Source organism: Haliotis rubra, unplaced genomic scaffold, assembly GCF_003918875.1.
Source record: "Haliotis rubra isolate DU_JTF1 unplaced genomic scaffold, ASM391887v1 Scf1243, whole genome shotgun sequence".
Lineage (NCBI taxonomy): Eukaryota > Metazoa > Mollusca > Gastropoda > Lepetellida > Haliotidae > Haliotis > Haliotis rubra.
The window spans coordinates 152,741-175,772 of NW_025765163.1; the positions used below are offsets into that span (position 1 = coordinate 152,741).

The window sequence follows — 23,032 nt, forward strand, 5'->3', positions numbered from 1 at the left end:
ACGGGGTTAATCTGCGTGGGATATCAGCTCTGTGGGCTAGCTGCGGATTAGTTGGTGCGGTCACAAGCTTACCATTTTATAATATATGCTGTAAGCCCTCTGCTCTTACGGTCCGCTATAGTCTCTCTTTGTCTCTTGGTAAGATCATTAGCTACACCTATATTTACCTTTCTCAGATCATCACGATGCTTCAGTACAGCTATTTTATCCTCTGTCGTCGAGAATTTGGCAATCATCGGACGGGGTTTATCATGGCCTTCTTGTCTACGACCTACACGATGCGCTCGTATAATGTCTGACCCCTGCCAAACCTTAACTGCCACATTGCTATTGAGAACAGAAATCACTTTGTTTTACAAGCATCGTAGTTTTCATCCGCTGTTCATCTATTCCATACAAAATAATGTTATCTCTTCGGCTATAAGACTCCAGTTTATCAAGTTCGGATTCGTGTCTTAAGACTACAGATTCAAGATTTTCAAACTTTTGATTCATGGCGTCTATGTCAGTGTAGATTGACACTTGTTCATTTGCCACTCTATCTACGTCTGCCCGTAATTCCGACAGTGAATTATCCAATGAAGAACATTTTTCTGCTACTTCGCTTATTTGAGATTTTATGGCATTCATTTCCGTACACATCGATTGTCGAAATTCGCGGATTTCATTCAGTATATCGGTTTTAATCTCGGCTTTAACAGCATCAAGGTCTTTCATTGTCAATTGTGGACCTGGGTTTGTCTCTACATCGTGTGCGAGGATTAGTTGTAGTTTAACAACATTAGCTGGAATCATGAACTGTTCAGATGATGTGATTGTTTGATCACAGACAAACTGTTCAAATCAGCAGGCCATGCATCTCCATCCATCTTGCTGTTGCCAAAATGGGCAGCCATAGGATGATTATCTGCATCTCCTGAAGCAGCTCGTTCTGTTGGACTCTTTAATGGATGAAACCAACCATCTTCACATCGTTTCCTTTGGGATATCTGGTTTGGGGTGATACCTCATTGTATTAGATGCTCCATCCATGTCTCCAGTTTGTACAGATGCAGTTGACTGTGTAACTGTGTCTAGGTCAGTATCATGGATCTCCCAGTATTTATGAGGGACATCATAATCCCTGGATTCATGATTCAGCGTTCCATGTCTCGCCCTCACGTCCATGGTTGACGTGTTCTGACTGCCAGTTGGTGGATTTGTCTCCGGTCTGAAATATAAGGTTAAGATTATTGCATACATATCCGTATGTCATTGATTTAACCGCTTACATTTGTTTGAGTCAAAAGTTTCTACCGTTTATTTCAGTACACAGATGTTCAGTAACGATAACTTACCTCCTCTGGTGTCTGTTAGTGCAAAGTCTGTGGAGGAACAACAAGACTCCTCCAAACAAGACAACTCCCAGGACCGAACACGTGATGAGGATGGTATTAGGGTCCAGTTTCTGTACATGTTCGGTGCCTAAATACAAATGAAATATTCACATGTAAATAGTTGTTCACGTACGTGAAGTGACAAACGACACGAGGATAACAATGACTGCCAGTACATTTCAATTACTATTTTCTGCACATTTGAATATCAACCTACTGTGTGTTAGTTTCTTTTTATCATTATGAGTTCGTATTTGCTCACGTGTGTATTTATTTATTGCCTGGTGCATTCATTCTATTCCTTAGTCTCTCATTAGCAGGATTATTCACAATTATTATAATTTTTTAAATATTTCCTTGTCAGTTCATTGTATAACTTAAACTATGTATGCATCGTTTCGGAAAATAGATAAAAATCAAATATAATAATACTCATTCAATATATGAACTTGAATATAAAATACCCACAATGTACAAGTCCATCGGTATCATAAATTCAACAAACCAGGAAACTGTTCTTAATCACAGTGTCTACATTAATGTTGAAGGTGAGGTGAAATTGGGTTTATAATCGTGCTTGAGAATAATTCTCTCACATGACGACGTTATTAATGAACCTCAATAGATTAATACAGGGACGTGTCCCATTTTCACCCAAGCCAATACTGGATGAAAATACGTGAACTACGTAAAAGACATAACTATTTATGGATACCATGTATCTATCTCAGAACGTATGGGCTGGAATCACATGCAGCTGAGTACATGCAGTAAATAGGGATGTATAAAGTAACACTTACACTGTTTCCCGCTGTATCCATGCACACACTCACTACAGTCTCCCGTGTCTTTCTTGCATTGAAGACAGTTCTGTGGACAAGGAAACCTGCAGTCCTTGCCGTAATAGCGATCAGACAAACACGTGAAACATCCGTCCGTGTAACGAGGACATACCTCACAACCTGGCCTGCAAGGTGTTTCACATTTGGCTCCTTTAAACCCCGATGCACACGTTGTGCAAATACCAGTCTCTTTGGCGCATCCACCTTTGCAGTTTGGAGGACAACGTTTGTCACACTTCTTTCCATAGCTAAGTGCCTCCCGACACTGTAGACAAACAATTCCGTAGCGTTCGCACTTGGAGCATGTCGACAGACAATCTTCCTGACAGTATATTCCCTTCTTACCGTCAATACATCCGTCTGTACAGACCAGGGTTGTTTCCTGTAGTTCACAGCGGGAGTTCACGCATGCATCTGAACAGTTCTTGTCACAATCTGTGCCAAAGAAACGCGGATCTGGACACAAGTAAGGCTGTACCATTTCACCCGGGGTTGTCTGTTGTAAGAGGAAGAGAAATACATTTTTCAAAACTTGAGGATGAAAATACGTAAAATATAAAAATCGAGGCAACAGTCTCTATATGAATAAGGATTTTGGTTCGGTGACAAGACATTGTTGTGCTCCTTACTCAGTGTGTACATTTTGGTATGAACTTGTTTACACTCGTTTTACAAGAACATCCATACGAAAATGTAGTTTCACTGAAGAGCTTTTGCTATGTTTACATCAACCCGAATATATTTCAGAGATCTGTCCGCCTGTGAGTGAATGATTGATGCAGCTATGTCATTAGTCACTCACTCAGAGATCTGTAGGCCTGTGAGTGAATGATTGATGCAGCTATGTCATTAGTCACTCACTCAGAGATCTGTGAGGCCTGTGAGTGAATGATTGATGCAGCTATGGCATTAGTCACTCACTCAGAGCTGTAGGCCTTTAAGTGAATGATTGATGCAGCTATGGCATTAGTCACTCACTCAGAGATCTGTAGGCCTGTGAGTGAATGATTTATGCAGCTATGGCATTAGTCACTCACTCAGAGATCTGTAGGCCTATGAGTGAATGATTGATGCAGCTATGGCATTAGTCACTCACTCAGAGATCAGTGGAGTGATTGATACAGCTCAGAATGGTGAGTGAAGATTGATACAGCTATGTCATTAGTCACTCACACACAGAATCTGTAGACCTCTATGAGTGAATGATTGATGCAGCTATGGCATTAGTCACTCACTCAGAGATATGTAGGCCTGTGAGTGAATGATTGATGCAGCTATGGCATTAGTCACTCACTCAGAGATCTGTAGGCCTGTGAGTGAATGATTGATGCAGCTATGTCATTAGTCACTCACTCAGAGATCTGTAGGCCTGTGAGTGAATGATTGATGCAGCTATGTCATTAGTCACTCACTCAGAGATCTGTAGGCCTGTGAGTGAATGATTGATGCAGCAGAGATCTGTAGGCCTGTGAGTGAATGATTGATGCAGCAGAGATCTGTAGGCCTGTGAGTGAATGATTGATGCAGCAGAGATCTGTAGGCCTGTGAGTGAATGATTTATGCAGCTATGTCATTAGTCACTCTTGACTATGGTAATGGTTAACTGAAAATTGATTTCCCGATTTTGTTTCCTAATTTGTCAAACACTAAATATCTCGTAAAGAATAGAAAGAACTTTTTACAAATTAGTCGAATGCAGTAAGCAAAATTATTTTACATGTAAGAAATACATGTTCTCCAATAAGCCTTGTACTGCAACACACATGTCCTGTTTTGCTACAATGATGTTTAGCAGTCATCTCTATCGTAAGGAAACAGAAATCGAACGTTAAACTGTACCAACCTGTAAAGGCTCAGTACAGGTCCTGGTTCTATTCCTGCATATTTGACAGTCAGCGTCTGTAGGTTGGCCCTCACAGTGGTCACAGCATGGCACCAGGAGCACTGGAAGTAGTGACATTATACCACAGAGTGTTGTCTGGATAATACTGTGCAGCTAGTATTATTATATTTCCTTATGAATATGTAATAAGTGAAACATGTTGACTAGTATTTTGTTTTATTGATTATTTTTCTAAAAAGAGCTTTACTGTTTATGTAACAAATAACTCCTTTTGGACATACAAAAAAGTACGTTTTCATAATGCTCCAGTTGTACAACATTTCTATTAATTTTCTATTTTTGTGTTCTGTTTTTATCGTGATAACCCATTTTAAATCAAAATGGACGCACCTCCTCGTAGGCCTGACACACAGAAGAACGCCACCAACATGTACGTCATGTCCATTCCTAGATCGTCGATGTCACAACTGAAACAACGTAGTGTCTGTGAGTGAGTTGAGTTTAACGTTGACCATTATTTCAGTTATTTGGAGGTGTGTTGGCACAATGTGTTCCGAAACCCCAAAGTGATACAAGTCTTGGAAGTTTTCCCATTTGATAAAGCTCAATAACATGGTACCGATGACTGTGAAGCAAAATCGGTAGTTGTGAATCTAGGAATTGTTTTACCAAGCAGAAATATGGGAGCCAGCAAAACCGACAGCGGTGTACTAAACGATTGGACGACTCGTGCCTCAAACAAAAACTACGAATATACAAACTTATCCTAACACTATGCGGACGATAGCTCAGTTGTACATAGGTATCGTTATTACCTCCAAGTGTATGATGTAGAAACAGGCGGATTGCCGTACTTACCAGAGACACCTCTACAGTTCTTGTCGCTAATGCACACATTGAGCACTATATATGCTATAACATACTACGTGACAGTTATAGAAATGTTACCGGGTGGCAAGGAGTACACAATATGATCGTCAAAAGGAAGTAATTTGGGTGATATTTTCTAATGCAATAAGTAAACATTTCTCAATAATTTGAACACATTTGCACTTGTATAATGTCTGATAGCAGTAGTAATATTGATGATGTGATGGAGGTGGTAAATAAATAATGGTCTCTTGTGATCAGAAAATGAAATGTATCAATTTCAGACTTGGGACTTGAGCAACGTATTCATCTAAAATATTATGATATTAACAATTGGTGTTTATGAACTGATGTAAAATGTATATTCATTCAGTTGAGTAAATTGGTGCCGGTTGAAACACATACTTGTATTGTTACACGCCACCAAAACTTATGTTTCAAACCAACCTAAAGCTCAGATCATGCAGGATGATGTGCTACTTGGCGTCCTGTCTGGCATCAGGGCATCAGGGCATCAGGGCATCAGCAACATTTAACAGGTGCTCATTCTGAACTGTAATGGATCGTCAAATTACTGATGTTAGTCTCCACTGAACTGCATAATGTATGAGTGTCCAATGTGTAATGTTTGAGGAAATTCCTAGATTATGCATGTCTAAGATATCCACCACAGTTACCGTATTTGTAAACCAAGGATGCTTAAATATGTGATTCTGTGATAAAGGGACGTAACTCGAACTGCGACTGGTCCTCCACTGGCCTCTACTGTGTCTGGATAGATGTAGGTTCAGTTGCACGCGCCACAACATCAACGTGCGTGTAACGCCACCTGGGTTAGATAGTGACATTAACACTGGGACCTCTAACTGACAAATATGGGGAGTCACATGAGTAATCTAGGCGGAAACAAATTTAAGTATCGAGATCATTTTCAGTTTGATCTTTCATTTTCGTAAGTCCGTAAACAGTATTTGCTTTGAGTACTGAGATGTTTCTGAATAATCAATAAGACACAGCTCTACAGCTGTAGTTAGATTAAATACATCCACATATAGTTCATTCAGCTCTTTTTTATATTCTACTGGGCGGTTGGTTAGCCTGATGGCTGAAACGTTCGCTCGTCACGAAGAAGACCCAGGTTCGATTTTCCACATGAGTACAATGTATAAAATCTATTTCTGGTCTCTCCCATCGTGATATTGATATGATATGATATCACATCACATCACATCACATCATATTCCGGTCTTTTCAGCATTCATATACTGCTCACAAAAAGTAGCGGGTACTGAAGTTAAACAAAGGGGCAAAGACACAGGAATAAAGATTCCTCCGAGTACTTTAAGTATGTTTGAGTACAACCATTGGTCCACCTTAGCATATTGCACGGTGACCACCAGGTGTCCATAGATCCGAAAACATTGAACTCAAACGCACCAGGGGTGGGTATGAAACATCACACCATGTTTCACACGTGCAAGTGGCAAATGCAAGGTTTGCTATACATGTGGGGTTAAGACCATGGCCATCCACCATTTCACCACTTTCCACCATGCGAAGATTACGAGAAGACGAAAGATTGAGAGCCATAGGGATGCTCCAGGCCGGAAGAACACAAGCCCACACAGCAGCACAACTGGGTGTCTCGCAGTCTGTAGTCAGCAGGTCGTGGGCACGTTACACAGCCACTGGAAGAGTCCAGGATAGGCCTCGAAGTGGTCGCCAAGGATGTACCACAAGGCGCGATGACCGGCGGATCATCACTCGAGCCCTCCGTGATCGACGAAAAATGCGACACAGCTGCAGCAAGTACACAGACAGGCCACTGGGAGCCGCATCTCTATACGGAACCGTCTCCATGCTGCACACCTTCGAGGAAGGCGACGTTTCATCCCGTCGCCAGCGGTGGAACAATGCCCGGTGGTCCCATGTGATGTTCGTCGATGAGTCAATGTTCACCTTGGACTTCAGTGACGGCCGTCATCGTGTCTGGCAGACACCCTGGTGAACGCCACCAGGCAGTCGCCATGATTCCTCTTGATCGATATGGAAGGGGGTCTGTTATGGTGTGGGGTGGAATTATGATGACGGGCAGGACTGACCTCCACATCTGCCAAGGGAGAGTCACCGCTGTCTACTACCGTGACCACATCATCACGCCACACGTCCTGCCGTGTGCACCCCGCCACGGGCAAGGTTGTATTTTCCAGGATGATAACGCCAGGGTTCACCGTGCTCGCGTTGTCATTGATCATCTCTGGCAGAACCAAATCCAAACTCTTCCATGGCAAGCGATGTCCCCCGATCTCTCACCCATTGAACATCTGTGGGATATGCTTGTACGACGAGTGGAGGGGCGGCACCCTCATGTCGAGATTTGGCAGAACTGGGCGTGGCACTTCAAGAGGAATGGCAGAGGATTCCTCAAGTTGACATTGGTAACCTCATTAGGAGTTTGGCTTGTTTGGCAACTAATGGTGGGCCCGCCCGTTATTAACCGGTTTGTGACATTTGGGTTATCACCCCTGATGAACTTCGCAATATCCACAAAGAACATCGGCATTGTTATCAAAGTTAATTTGTTGACAACTGGTGCTAAACATCCCTATTTCCACATGAACATTGTTTTCAAATGACAATTAAACATACGTTTGCTTTTATTTGTCTCAACTTTTCAATATCCCCTACTTTTTGTGAGCAGTATATTCCACAGTATCCACAACAGTATTCAAACTGAAACATACATGTTCATGTCCTAGCCCTCTCTCAAACACTTGTTAACTGACAACACATGTACTTTCAGAGGACGTTACCTCGAGTGTAACCTGTACATTTAGTTCACATTATGTGAAATCTCATTACTTATGGCTTCCGACTGCAGTCACCGCTCAGCAACACAAATATAAGATCATCCCAGATTCAACACACACGTTGCCTTGACTGACAAGCGAGGATACCTTCACAGACTTACCAGGTCCAAGGGAGGCTTTTTATGCTACTTCTTATAATGCTCAGAACGTCTTTAATGTAACGGGACTTTTTTCCCTTTGTTGTAGTTGACAATTCCTGTGAACTTTATGTGATTATTATTTTATATTCTTGTCAAATATATTTATATATATCGGTGTACATTCAATACAAGATACACACAAACACAAACACACACATACACTGAGCGACACTACAACGCGGAAGGAGTCCTGAAAACATTATCTATTACGTTGTTTGTTCCTCGCTATACAGCTGCAGATGTGACCGCAAGCCGAACTGACTCACTCCCTTGTTACTTGTCCTTAGTACAAACACAGTACAACAAAACAATTAAAACGTTTAGTACAAAACAATAAAATAGTGTGAGGGAAAGTAATAATGGCAGTGATTATCAATAATACTTGTACATGAAAATTTAATTTATCTGGATATAATTTCTCCATGTTCATATCTTTGTCACATTTATATGGTTGTATTTTTTACTTATGCTAAGAGTGTAATAGGTTCAAATTGTTTGATGAGCTACAGATTAGGAAACACACGTCATATAACAGTAGTCCTTCCATACACAACAGCACAAATGACATATGAATATTTACAGTGCAATGAAAGAACAGATGACACCAGCGGTGGGTGACAACGTCAACACGATGGCTAGATATATGAAGGGTGATAAGGTAAATCTACACAAGCTGGATCCATTCCTCGATGTCATTTCGTGGATGTTGGCATCTGAAAGCATAATTTGTTCTCCATCAGTACAGATACAACACACATACATTTTCCACTGCATTCTCTTTGTACGTTTGAAAACAGATATGAAACATATTCAACATTCGGCAAAGGCAGCAATAATATCAACAACTGAACTACCAGAGAAAAAGAATGTGGAGACCTTACATGCTGTACTGTCCAAGGTATAAAATATAAAAATACATTGTCATGTAGCCATGATGAGAGGCTCATCTTTAAGTACATATCAAGTCAAATGTCAAGACTTCTGGACTTAGAGTCCTATTCAACAACAGTCGTCACCTGATCTGAATGGGCACCGTTACACAAGGACTCCTTCTTACCTGTGTGCCTTTCCTTCTGCGTTACATGGAGACATGTCGTGTCGGGTAGCTTGTGATGCAGACAGGATTGAGTGCACACCCTCCTACATCTACATCCTCCCTTGGCCTCCAGGCACCCGATACAGTCAGCATCACAATATGTTCCACACCTGTCCCCATAGTAACCGAGCTGACATCTATTGCAGCGACCATCTGGTCTGCATGTCCTATTTAAACACTTGTGACTACATGGTCTAGTGCAGTCAGATCCCCAGTAGCCTGGCTTGCATCTGGTACATTCCCCAGTCTCTTGAGAACATGCTTCACAGTTACCAGGACACTTCATCTTGCAGTCGAGGGACATCCAGCCATCCACACAGCCCTGTCTGCAGACTGTAGACTTCATACCGTGGTCATAGAAACAGTCCTGATGTCTACAGTGTCTGTTACACTGCTTGTCACAGTGATGTCCGTGGACACCGGGTGTACATCCTTGTGTGCACTTATGGCTACCGTACCTCTCACATGTGTCACCATGACACCCCCCTGGACACCTGGTGTCACAACTGTCACCGGCCCAACCATCCCTGCATCCTCTAGCACACGACCCGTCCCAGAAGTAGCAGGAGTTGTCTTCACATCCACCACTGCACTTCCTCTCACACCAGTCTCCCCACCAGCCGTCTTGACAGTTTTCCAGACAGTGCCCTGCCTCCCGACTACAGTGGGGCTTGTCACCGTGACTGTATCTACAGTTGGGGGGGCATGTCACGTTACAGGTGTGAGAGAAGTAGCCGGCTCGGCACTGTTTACATATCCCGGTGTCCCTGTGACAGCCGCCGCTGTCGCAGAAGGAACAGTTGAAGTTACAGACATCACCATACCATCCTATCTCGCAGGCAGGGCAGGGGTTTGACACAGACGGCCAGAGGCAATGGGACGCTCCACGTATACCTGAAACTGTAAAGTGTTCAATAGATATAGATATATAGATACAAACAGAAATAGATATGTAGATATATACTAGATATATCCTTAAAAGTATAAAAGTTCTTACCTGAACATAGCAGCTGTAGTAGAAGAGTTACTGTTGATATGATCAATGTCATTTCGTCCTAGAAATGAAAAAATCATCATCATCATCATCATCATCATCATCATCATCATCATCTCCTATATTACTTGAATTTTAAGAACACATTTCTGCAATTACCTTGCCTTCCTTTTTCGTTGATTAGAATTGGTCCGTCCAATATATAGGCAGTGAGACAAAGATCAAGGGAACTCACCACTTCGTCCCAAGTACCCACAATGCTAAATTATCTGTTGTGATTCGTATTCCCTGGAAGCGTCAACTTTGCATGGGAGATCTCTTCTATATAGTTACTATGTCAATGATAGTGTCCTTATAACTTATCAGCTGTAATCAACTCAAAGCATCCGTGTTGTTTTCCGAGGAGAAGGGTAATCCCCTGAGACGCATGTCAAGCCAAGTGCCCCGGAGATACAACGAAGGGTGTTTGGAAGTTGACGTAGCACTGACTAAACAAATAACAGTGCTGCTGACTGCAAGTGTCAGCAGGAATTATAAGCTTAGTCATTACAAGGTAATTAAGCTTAGTATGGGGTCAGTTAACGATCGAATTAATGTTGTGTTGTCCATGTATCAATACTTTTCACGAAAACAATTATATTTCTACACGATCCTCTCTACTGAGATATATTTTCGTTCATGATATAGAAAGTATTCCGTCAGAACGCCCAAGTATATTTGCCCTCATTTATGAAACAAAAGTTTCTAAAAGATTATGTCACGTTTTGTTGATGGTGTAGATTAATGCAATCAAGGTATGCAACAGGGACTTTAGCCCTTCTGACCTCAAGCTTGTCAGAGCAGACATGTGCTTGGTGTCTATATATGTTACACTGTTATCTCACCTGTATCTACAAAACAGACCAGGACCAACTTGCACAAAGCGATCTTAGTGCTACAACGCTCGAAACTCACATACTGTAAAATAGATCTAAGATGGTCATAGCGCTAACTTTGTGCAAGTGGCCCCAGGTATGTCCTCACAAAGATCGATAAGTGGATAGAGCTTGATAACACTATTTACTTAGGGCTTGTATCGTGCATGTTACACAAAGAAACGACAACATAGGGGGCATGCATGCATATAAGTAATCGTAGCTTCGTCAGTGACATGAATCTTTGTAAGTTTAATTTGTTCGTGTAGCAATCAATATCTGGGATTATTCACCCAGGATATTCACAGTGTATGAGGTAGATGTGCAAACGTAATATATTTGGTTTCCAACGAAATGCAATATGAATCAGGAAGTAGGTATTCATTGCAGATATGTTAGGAAATACAGTACACGTATGTTACGTTTCCAATATGTTGTACAAATATGTGCGTGTGTTTAAACGAGGTTCAAGTCATATCAGAGGGGACGCAACGATTTGTTTCGCTTATTGTTTAAAGCCACACTCAACAATATTCCAGCTATATGGAAGTTGTCTGTAAATAATCGAGTCTGGCTCGGACAAGCCTGTGATTAACAGCATGAGCATCGATCTATACAATTAGGATACGACGACATGTGTCAACCAAGTCAGCGAGCCTGACCACCCGATCCCATTAGTCGCCTCTTACGACTAACATGGGTTGCTGAAGATCAATTCTAACCCGGATCTTCACGGGTCGAAATCCAACTAGGGTCCATGCAGGTAGCAAAGGTACTGTAAGTCCCCATGGACCCTAGTATGGTGACCTACTTTCAGTTGTTGGTGATCTATAGCCTAGTTTTATATTGTGTTGTCCCCTATGGTTAAAATGTTTTAGACTCTATTACTAGTTTTACATGTATATCTGTGATATTCTAGTTGTTTTACTGCCCTTCGTCGGCAGGTTTTTATAATTTACATATATTTCATTTCAATATCAAATATTCTCGTCACGATATGGCTGAAATATTACCGATGTGACGTTAAATATTAACTCACTCACTCTTCACAGGTCGAGGACGCTAAGAAGCGGTCTCAAACATACTCCCCATCAATAGTTTAGACTCACTAGTGTAAATGTAGCCACTTACTTCAGTCAACTGTTCTGAACTAGATTTTGTAAAATAATCCATACAGTTTAAAGGTACTGTTTATAAATGAGCTGGTGTATTGTAAAACAAATTCGTGACGTTGAAAAGTTTATTGTCATCTGTTCGGTAAATGATGAAACTCGGTGAAAAATGGCGATTTTTTATCAAAACTTTACACCAAAACGCAGCTGTTCACATGAACGATATTTGCACATGCTTTTCAGCAATTTGATGCATGATCCTCGTGCAATTAATCTGCATAAGGTTTGCAGATGTTTCCCCCAAGTTAGTGGAGAAATTCATCTTCGTTGTAACCATATGTACATACATAACTTATAGTGATTGATTTAAGCGAGTCTAAACTTTTGCTGGGTAGTATAGTATAGAGTAATACATATAAGTATATATAGTGCGTCACTAAGACTAATGCTTCCGTCCATATCCTTTTGCCTATTTAAATAAATACAAGTACTGTTGAATGACATTCATTTGATGACATGTTCTGTCTGTACAGACGTTGAACACTGTACACAATTATGACGTTGTTCTAAATATTCGACTATTATCTTGAACTTGTCACACAGTTACCAGGCATATCTGCTTATAGTCAACAGACGTCCATCCACACAACCATGTCTGCAGACTATAGACTTCACACTGTCATAGAAAGAGTCCTGGGTGTCCTTGTCGAAATACCTCTAGCTCTACGGCTGTCGTAAGTGTTACCAGTGTAGTATTAGGGTTACAAGAGTACCTTACCTATCTCACAAATATACCAAAAAAAGCTCGTAACAAATACATGTAGTTATGTATTTGACTAATACGCATCATGTACCTGTGATGGTGCGTTCAAATCCCCAAGTGGACAGTATGTCCTACGTGTTAACGTTCGTGATAACTTCATCTCGCAGGTCATTTCTTCGCATCTAGTGGAATGATAGCGACGTATTTCAGAAAGACATAGAATCTGCTTGTTCCAGTCAAAGCGGGTCACTTGTAGCCAGTCTGTATTATAAACCTTGGGTTGATATCACCATATGCTTTCGTCAACGTGGTCATACGTTCCTTGTTGAGACTTTCACCTCTCCTCCCTTGTCACTAACACGTTGTAATATAACTGGTGTTGAAACATCTTAATATTAATGTGCAAGAAGGGTTCATCCCGAATATGAATAAATGAATACTAAAATGACTGTGAGCACAGTCCATATTTAATTACAAAATATATTTTCAGAATGAGTTTTGACGATACCACTTAAACACAAGGCTGTGAATAAGTAAACTGTTGTGAAATCGGACAATACTTCCTGGACTATGGTTACTTCGTGTCACCATCAGCTGAGCAATCTCGTCATGTCATAGCTCCGTGCAATGAAGGGGAAACAACTCCAACGTCTTAGTGACATGTGTGTGTTGTATACAACATGTATTTCACAGACGGACATGATATGAATGATTGTTATATAACGAAATGGTTCCCTTCTATCATTTCACTCCGATGTTGATACATAGTTGTTCGGGTTATCGTTGTTCATGACTCCGCTACAGTAGAAAACATTTTGATGAAAATATTGTTAAACTACAAAAAAAACATTAACAACTAGGTGCAAAACACGCAGGGACGTTGCATGACATTGTTACCTTGTGTTTTGTGTTCTTTTTAACCAACACAAAATATATCCTCGCAATTTTAAAATGTTTCAAATGAGCACTTTTATGGATTGATTTGATTTCCATATTCTTATTCATTGTTATTATTTGTTGTAGAAGCATCATAAATGACTACAACTGGTCACCTAGAGTCAGGTTATCCGGCGTGAAACACACCTACATATATTCATTATACTGGTCACTGACAAACCATGCCTCCATAAAACCTGTCACCGTTTAAGGATTCTGTTCGTACTTGACACCATTACAAATGTATGGACCAGTTTGGCACCAACATTTAGGTTTATAATGGGTACGAGTATTTCTTCCAAGGGTACGTCATGATATTGTCTTGTATTTACAGTTCGTTAAATCTGCTACGTCTGAGGCGTCTGACTAATCTGTAGTGTTGTCAATTACCGACACGAGGTACATATACCTAAAGTTCTGAGCTGCAATACAAGGCAAATAACTCTGTTTCACTTGCCTGTATTTCTACTCACTGACTAATATGTAGTGTTGTCAGTTACCGACACGAGGTACATATACCTAAAGTTCTGAGCTGCAATACAAGGGAAATAACTCTGTTTCACTTGCCTGTGTTTCTGCTCACTGACTGATCTTGTGGAATACATAACGTGTGTGGTTAACAAACATTGCCCGTCGACTGCACATAGAAGTCATATACGGCATAAGTATATGGCATAAGGAGTTTTAAATACGCCAATAACTGTCTGATATGAGCAAACACTACGAACAGTTTTATTACTGTATATTATATTGCGATATCACAATGTGCTACCTCGCCACTTGATAATGCATGTAATGTAACTGACGTTCCCTGTGTTGAACACTTAACTTGTTTTGTTTACAACAGCTGTGTTTGATGTATATTGTTTATGAAAATTAGGTTCTTGATCCATTATATTACTAAGGCAAGAATCAACGAAATGTCAACAAATGGTTCTAATTATTTATGAAAATATACGACGGTCTGGAGTAGTTAATTCTCACTGTAGTGTTTAAATGCACCGAAATATAACACAAGGAATTATTTATTTCTTACATGAGACAACAATATTTGCAACAACATTCAGATTGTTAATAGAATTTACCATTATAATTATTATTTACAAATAATGCTTGTCTGTGGTTGCGCGCTGTACAAATCACAATCACAACCACAATAGTCTGGATCAAAATCCAGTGATTGATATCATAAGCATCGATCTACACAATGTGGGTACCATGTCAAAAGAAGACCAGTTCACCCAACCTGACCAACCGATGCCAATACTCGCCTCATGCGACAAGCATGGATCGACAGGTGTCTATTCAGATAATGATCACGCCCTGAATATAATCCGATCTTGGCAATGTCGGACAAGTCCATTTTATGAACTGTGAGTTCAGTTTGAGATATTCCTGAATATTCTCACAATTCAAAATTATTGAATGCATTCATCTGTGTTAGCCAATTTGCCAGGCTACATCTAAGCCAAACCACTCATTACCGTCTCCAAAATAGCGTCCACGATTTTTCAACGTCATCGAGTTGCGAGGGAATCTTTACTTTTCTAGAAGGTCATAATAAGACAATGCCTTATCGTAAAATAAACCACGACTAGCTCATCATTGTCCTTAGCGATTTATCCCGTAGCTAATAGTATGATAAAGCAGATTATGCCATGAAACCTGCTTGTGAAGGTGAAGTTGTAGAACAACAAGCTTGCAACCGAAGGATCATTGCTGCCATGACCTATGGTGACGAGTATCAGCAAACCGTCCGGTGTCACCAGAACATGTCACGTGTTGGTTATATCAAGTCTTGAAGAAGTCGATGTCGAACCAGCAGACCTACAGATAATGTAAACAGTATGTCTTCAACTGCACATCTCTGTGATCCGTTCGTATTGTCTGCAAGAGAAATCAAATATCAAGAAGTACTAATACAAATTGCCAATCAGGCGTGAGTGAGTTATATACTACTTTGAAATTGTATTCCCTTGCAGACAGTCATATGACGCATGTCAGGTAGACTGATCTCGTCAAAGGATAAGGTAATGTGGACAGAATGATTACAAAACACTGTATTAATCACATACTGACATAAAACCTGCTTGAATATTTTACAAATTGCGACTAAAAAACCCCCGTGATGTTCATATTTACATTTTGTGCCATGTATCAAAACTGCATTTTATAGTAGCACATGCCTTTGTGGCATCATTTTTTTAACAACACATATCTATGGACATATCTGAGGACGTGTCTGTATCTCCAGTATTAAATTTTGTTTGCTTACATTTCCCTCCTCGTTGTACATCATCACATGCTCCTCCCTGTTGATGGTGCTGCAGGCACATCGCGTGGCATTCCTCCCTACATCCACAACCGTCGTCTACCTGGAGACATCTCATACAGTCAGCCCCACAACCCGTATCACAGGTGTTTCCATAGTAACCAGGTATACAACAGGAGCATCGCCCATCACCTCTGTCACATGTCTTGCTTGAACACGTGTCACTACATGGTCTAGTGCAGTCAGATCCCCAGTAACCTTGCTTGCATCTGGAACATTCCCAAGTCTCTTGAGAACATGCTTCACAGTTACTGGGACACCTCATCTTGCAGTCGAGGGACATCCAGCCATCCATACAGCCCTGTCTGCAGACTGTAGACTCCATACCGTGGTCATAGAAACAGTCCTGATGTCTACAGTGTCTGTTACACTGCTTGTCACAGTGATGTCCGTGAACACCGGGTGTACATCCTTGTGTGCACTTATGGCTGCCGTACCTCTCACATGTGTTACCATGACACCCCCCTGGACACCTGGTGTCACAACTGTCACCGGCCCAACCATCCCTGCATCCTCTGGCACACGACCCGTCCCAGAAGTAGCAGGAGTTGTCTTCACATCCATCACTGCATCTGTTTTCACACTTCTTTCCCCACCAGCCTTCCAGACAGTTTTCCAGACAGTGCCCTGTCTCCCGGCTACAGTATGGCTTGTCACCGTGACTGTATCTACAGTTGGGGGGACAAGTTACTGTACAGTTGGTGGCGTGGTAGCCGGCGTCACACTGTACACATATCCCGGTGTCCTTGTGACAGCCGCCGGTGTCGCAGTTGCCGGAACATTTGTAGTTGCAGTAGTCCCCATACCAGCCCATGTGACAGTCAATACAACGACCGTCGTCTGATGACAAGAAACAGTGGGTGTCAGCTGATGACTGGTGCATGAAGAATACTGAAACAGATATACTGGTATTGTTCACATTGGTTTAATGCCTGGATTAATTTAGAGATTATTATTTTACATAAAGGTATATAACTTATGCGACAGACATATTATGGAACAAATGTTACTCAGCGAACGATGTGCACATCATTTCCATACCAAATAAAGTAAAGTCTTTGTATTGTTGAAATTCTAATGTCGTATTTAAAAAAATGTAACATAAAATAAGATTATTTTCTTTTTAGAATCACCTTAATTCGCCCAAGCGTGATATTTCGGACGTTTTTCATGGCGACTCACGGTCCAGATATAATGCAGTCTGTGTGCACATTATACCCTGTCATACCATCCTATCCTAACATTAGAATAGGCTTGTCCTGTTTGTATAAATCCTTTCAAACCGTGTTGAATTATTTGATTAATTACTTTAATGACACTTAAATGGATTAAGTAAGTCCCTAATACTTACACAGCACCAACAGCGGGATTCTCGCCATTTCCATCTTGATAAAGCATCAACTGAAACTGAACATCAAGTGAAAGTGATTTCGTGACTTCCCGACATGTTTCTAGACGGCTGTTTCGGGACGTTTGTTTCTGGGACCATTGTTTCCCGACTGACTGACGTAGTCGGTGTGTTGTAGTATAGCACTGAATCATGTATGTCACCGATGTCGTACTGTTGTGTCAAGTTTTCTTCCATCAATGATTGAATGTCTACGTCTTGATCATGGAGTCTATGGAGATGTTATTGTTATAATCGTAATCGATAATAAATGGTAATTTGTGTTTATGGAGTTATAATGTCTGGATGTGCATCCGTGCTAAATGCGCCGACGCCATCGAATTCTCTTGTGATGATGAAATCAAGGCCGGATTACGAACGTTGCATCTTAAAATTAAAGTAAAAGAAGCCGGTGCTTAGTTGCACTTGATGAGACTAGCAATAGAACACTAGTGTACGTATAGTCTCAATGAGAATGTCGACATGATTATGTAATATAACGGTTGCAGGGATGGAGACGAACACATGTGCATATAAAAGGAATCAGGTAGAAATATTTGTCATTGAAATAAAGTGATTATCAATCCTAATATGGTTAGTATTTGTAATCTTTCAGAATTGAAGACGAAGTTATGATACTGTTAATATCTTCATTGTATATATTTCGGGCAGAGTACAACTCACACATGAAATCTTTTCATGACTTAATAGTAATCTCCAGTTTTAATTACATCGTGATTTCTTTTTATGCAGGATAGGCAGCATGGAAGGAGTTTGTAAAGATCTCGGGCTGTCTAGCCACAGTGCATGGTGTGACGTCTGCCATTTCCCTTTGTTATGACAGCATTCATCTACATAACAATGGGGCTGATTTTCCCGTTACTATCGGTGTGTGGTTGACTTGAGATGGCATATTTCTTTCGTTGGATGTCCCAGTCCAACCCAAAAAGGTACCAAGTGTCATTTCTTCAAAATTCCCAGCGTAAAGACCAATATAGCGAGAAGGAAATTTCGCCTATAGCAAAAATAGTATAAATGGTAAATAATGAACGGACAATGCTCCACGCTTATAGATGTTCATTAAATGCTCCTTTTTCCACAAAAGCGATGTCAAGAAATGTACTCTTCATTATCATCGCAACTATACCTGCTCAAAAGTTCATATGTATAAACTTGTGACGCCAGTAATGGCTAACCCTGTCAAGAAACAACGTTCCCAGTAATTGATCGTCTTACATACACTTAATTGATGTATCGGGTAGCGTACGAATCTTTTTCAAGTGCTGAAACGATAAACGAAACCCATAACACGGACACTTTATGAGTGAGTGAGTGAGTGAGTGAGTGAGTGAGTGGAGTGAGTGAGTGAGTGAGTGAGTGAGTGAGTGAGTGAGTGAGTGAGTGAGTGAGTGAGTGAGTGAGTGAGTGAGTGAGTGAGTGAGTGAGTGAGTGAGTGAGTGAGTGAGTGAGTGTGAGGGAACCAAAAGGAAACGTGGAGAAGATATCTAAATGTATAACTCACCACCTTAAGGAAATCGTGCTGTGACTCTTCAGGTAGGATTCACGCAGTGACTGTTCGTTCACAGGGACAATAACTGCTGGTGCATACTACACCGGTACCTGGCTGACACCACAAAGAGGCGTCTCACGACACGACACATTGTGCACGACACGTCAGTTGTATTATAATATTGCCGCACGAGTATTGTACTAACGTTCACAATAAGTTGTCGACTCAATCTGTTCTACCTGCATATGTAACACACAGGGAAGTATTGACCTAAAATAGGAATGTCTAGCAGACAGTTCCGAAAGTATATAATGCGTAGTATATATATATCATCTAAGTCCTGTTTGCGCCCCCAGTGTACATTGTCCTATACACAATCATCTATTTCTCCACGTGTATGTGCTGATGTACACAGTAAGTATTGACTTTAGAAAGTGTCTATGTTTGTGATTGTCCAATTCTGGATCTGCACATTTTGAACAACACAAAAGTATATTGAAGTGTATTAGTTACGGAGTGAGTTAAACTTTAGTTTTAAGCCTCAGTCAGCAATATTCCAGCTATATGGTGGTGGTCGGTAAATAATCGAGTTTGGACCAGACAATCCAGTGATCAACAGCATGAGTATCGATCTACGCACTTGGGATACGGTGACATGTGTCAACCAAGTCAGTGAGCCTGACCACCCGATCCCGATTTGCGCCTCCTACGACTAGCATGGGTTACTGAAGCTTAATTTGAACTCGGATCGTCATTGGTGGGAAGTGTATTCGACCTATTCGAAAGAATGTATTGTAAACATTTCGAAAGTATTTCATGTTTGTGAAACTAGACTTTTTGTACCCGAAACTTGCTTGTCCTGTAATTGATAAGCTTTAAATCTTAATATGGGCCATACGTTAATATACATATACGTTTGTGTCACCTGATATGTTGAAGTTCATCTGATTCGCCATGCATAAGTTAGGTATTTGTGATGTAAACACTTCCAAATAATGGGACTGAGGTGAGTTCTGTTCACTCCTCTATTTCTACTAACGTATTAATGACCAGGGATTGGAAGTCAACTAAATATGTATGAAAATCGCTCTTTTTAAGTAAGCCATATTCACTTCAAACTTAGTTCTTCTATCTCAATAGAAAAGAAACTGCACATACCATCAACACATGAGTTATGTTCTGAGACCATTATGCCTGTATATGTGAACTGTAAGTACATTTAACATGGAGTCACAACCTGAATACATCTAAGTTCTAGTGTTGGGAATTGGTTGAAATCTCACAATTGATGATTGCTTCATTACCAACGAACAATCATCGAAAAAAATTGGTTAGCGTCATTTTTCAGATTTTCCTATCCAGGTTGTTATTGCAGGTACGTATAACATGATGCAACGTGCTACTTTAAAGTGATGACTAATATATCATGAACATAAACTTCCTTGAGTCTTAGAGAACTATTCAGTCATGGCTTTTCAGTTAGTGAAGTGAGTTTTCTAAGAATTAAACACGTTTTCAGGCCCTGACAACTTCTAAAATATGTTCCATTGTCAAGTTTTTCAAAGACTAAAACAGTAGTTCCAAAATCGTTTATGTTCGATTATGAGAAAATGTGATCGATTGCTTGTCATAGAGTAAACCATTTCAATAAGTTTCTGTAAAACTTCATATATTCAAACAACATAATTGTTTCCATATATATCCAAAGTGCACCGAAATTCTATCCCCTTTGTCTGTTTAATGTATTCAGCAATCATTCGGTGTAGCCCTTTTATCATAAACCCCCTCAGGGCAGGACCCTTAATTCTCAATGCCATCAGTAAATGTCAATTAACATCTCCCCACGTCGGCGGATCTTATGTATGTACATGTGCACAGGTCAGTGACCTTGCACAACGTGGCGTAATGTCCCTATGCATAAAACCGGACTCACATGGTCAGTCAGGGAGACCAAGCAGGGAGACCAGTCAGAGACGAGGCGAGGAAACGGGCCCAGATCATCCACCGAAGCGGACGGACTGTGCGGCTAGTCGGGGCGTCGGCCAAGGCCGTCGCCTCACCAACGACTACGTCGACGATGAAGAATCGCCGTCCGACTTCTGAATGTGTGTAAGTGACAGAGCGGGTCTCCACATCGGGAACATTGGCCACTCGGTCCCGATGTGCGTTCTGTCACGTGATTTCCATCTTATGTACCATTTCTACCATTATTCCCCAACCATAATAAACATGGCTGCTGCTGTCTTCAACTATACTGCTGACTTTTGTCTTCCGCCTCTTGAACTACCATCCGAGAGTACCACAACGAACGCTCTTGGACAGATGGTGGAGAAATATCCGGGTAGCGTGAGTTTGCTGTGACTCACGCACGATTCCCCTACCCTAACTCGCAGCAAAGCAACGGGTAGTTCAGAGATGGTGGTAGACAAGAGCAGCGTCAACGCCGGCCGCCATCTTGGCGGAAGAACGGAGAAGACAACATGCAGACAGACCAGCCGACCCGACGATCATCAGCGAGACAGCAGCCCATAGCCAGCAAACTTCACAAAGTCATCCACAACAACAACCAGACCGAGCAAAGTCCATTTGTGAGTACAACAACTTTCAAACCATCCTTCAAGATCAAGTCATCAAGCGTCAAGATTCTTCAGCAAGTGCTTCCCGTTATGTGTGTGTGACAATGTATGTGAACTTTGTTCGAACTCTCTCAACGTTTTTGTGTTATATACGTTTTCTCTCGGGCATTCTTGTTCATGCCAGGTATGTGGAATCCTCTCCAGTCATTGTTTCACGTGCGTTTATATTTGTCGTATTTTTCATCTATTGAGTATATATTGCAATCTGTATGTGATGTTATGAGACGTACATCTTTATTAGATTAAGTTTTGAAATCGGTTAGGCTCTTACTCTACTACATATACTACGCCCTACGCATATACGCATTTAATGCAGATCAACGCTATCTGCGGGTTCCGAGTCGTCCCATTCAAATCAGACTCCCGGTTTCAAGGATTTTTCTAATAATTTGTTCCTCTATAACTATTGCTATAGACAATAGCTTATAACGAGTTATGCAATACCATATTTACTCTTTGTGAAAAACGGCTAAATCTTTTCATGTGGTAATAGTAGTCGTAGAAGTATAATAAGTTATGGCTTACCAAGCTTATTTAGTGGAGACTGATTATCCAGTCTATATCCTACTTCTTCGTTTTGCCAACGTGTTTTTGTGCTTAATTATGATACCGGCGAAAATTTAGTATCCTTGTGCATAATACTTTTATGGTCTCTGGCACACAATATACAATTCGCTAAAATATCTTCGAGCCAATTTCACTTGAATTAATTTTTCATTAACTTTCGGTTAGACTTTTGAAGTTGGTTAGGTTTATTTTTTTCTCATGCCAATTCTACTTTTAGTGCAGATCACATCTACATCTGCTAGCCTTGCCGAGTCTAGGCTCACCAATATAAGACTCCCAATTTCAAAGATCTTACTGTTGTCATGAAAATATTACATTCATATGCAAACGACGACGTATTACGCACATTATGTTTTTGTGTGTACTTATCAGTCAGGTATTCCGACTGTATGGACGACCGCGAGCAGGAGTTTGCCGCTCGGTGGAAACGACCAATATTATGTTTGTTTTGTACGAGCTGGACAGCCGCTCACCTGTATTTTTGTACGAGCTGGAATCTCCGCTCACTTGTGTTTTGTGTATACACCTGACCAATGTTGACAATTCGATTCATGTATTACCTTGACGTTCCTGTATAACTAATCTAATGCCATTACGATCATTTGACTTATGATCAATGCCTGTACCAAATATTTGTCAACCCGTCAATGTCCCATGTATTTTACTGTATACTTGTACATCCAATATTGTCACTATTTTCCAAAAAAAAACGCTTTTGAGGACAAAAGCTCCACGACGTTCAGGGGTGTTGTCATAGAGTAAACCATTTCAATAAGTTTCTGTAAAACTTCATATATTCAAACAACATAATTGTTTCCATATATATCCAAAGTGCACCGAAATT

At 40.8% G+C, this 23,032-nt stretch overlaps 3 protein-coding genes and 1 long non-coding RNA gene across 4 annotated transcripts in view; all 4 read right to left on the reverse strand.

The window, feature by feature from the left end:
* Positions 1-966: 966 nt before the first annotated feature.
* LOC124266288 (scavenger receptor class F member 1-like) lies at positions 967-2,707 on the reverse strand. Its single transcript, XM_046701104.1, has 3 exons — positions 2,177-2,707; positions 1,338-1,464; positions 967-1,210 (listed from the first exon to the last, which is right to left on the reverse strand). The coding sequence occupies exons 1-3, from the start codon at positions 2,697-2,699 to the stop codon at positions 967-969; spliced, it is 894 nt and encodes a 297-aa protein (XP_046557060.1). The 5' UTR covers positions 2,700-2,707.
* A 4,857-nt stretch (positions 2,708-7,564) lies between these two features.
* LOC124266283 lies at positions 7,565-9,181 on the reverse strand. Its single transcript, XR_006895718.1, has 2 exons — positions 8,999-9,181; positions 7,565-8,654 (listed from the first exon to the last, which is right to left on the reverse strand). It is a non-coding gene; the product is annotated as an uncharacterized LOC124266283 (long non-coding RNA).
* A 52-nt stretch (positions 9,182-9,233) lies between these two features.
* Positions 9,234-23,032, reverse strand: part of LOC124266289 (scavenger receptor class F member 1-like) — a gene marked incomplete at its 3' end in the record, with an annotated part of 79,245 nt that continues 65,446 nt past the window's right edge. The window contains exon 3 of the mRNA XM_046701106.1: positions 9,234-9,937. Within this exon, the coding sequence (XP_046557062.1) occupies positions 9,234-9,937 (704 nt within the window). The remainder of the gene's footprint in view (positions 9,938-23,032) is intronic.
* LOC124266277 (scavenger receptor class F member 1-like) overlaps positions 14,686-23,032 on the reverse strand; it is a 47,173-nt gene continuing 38,826 nt past the window's right edge. Inside the window, exon 3 of the mRNA XM_046701099.1 lies at positions 14,686-15,643. Coding sequence (XP_046557055.1) covers positions 15,543-15,643 — 101 coding nt within the window. The 3' untranslated portion in view covers positions 14,686-15,542. The remainder of the gene's footprint in view (positions 15,644-23,032) is intronic.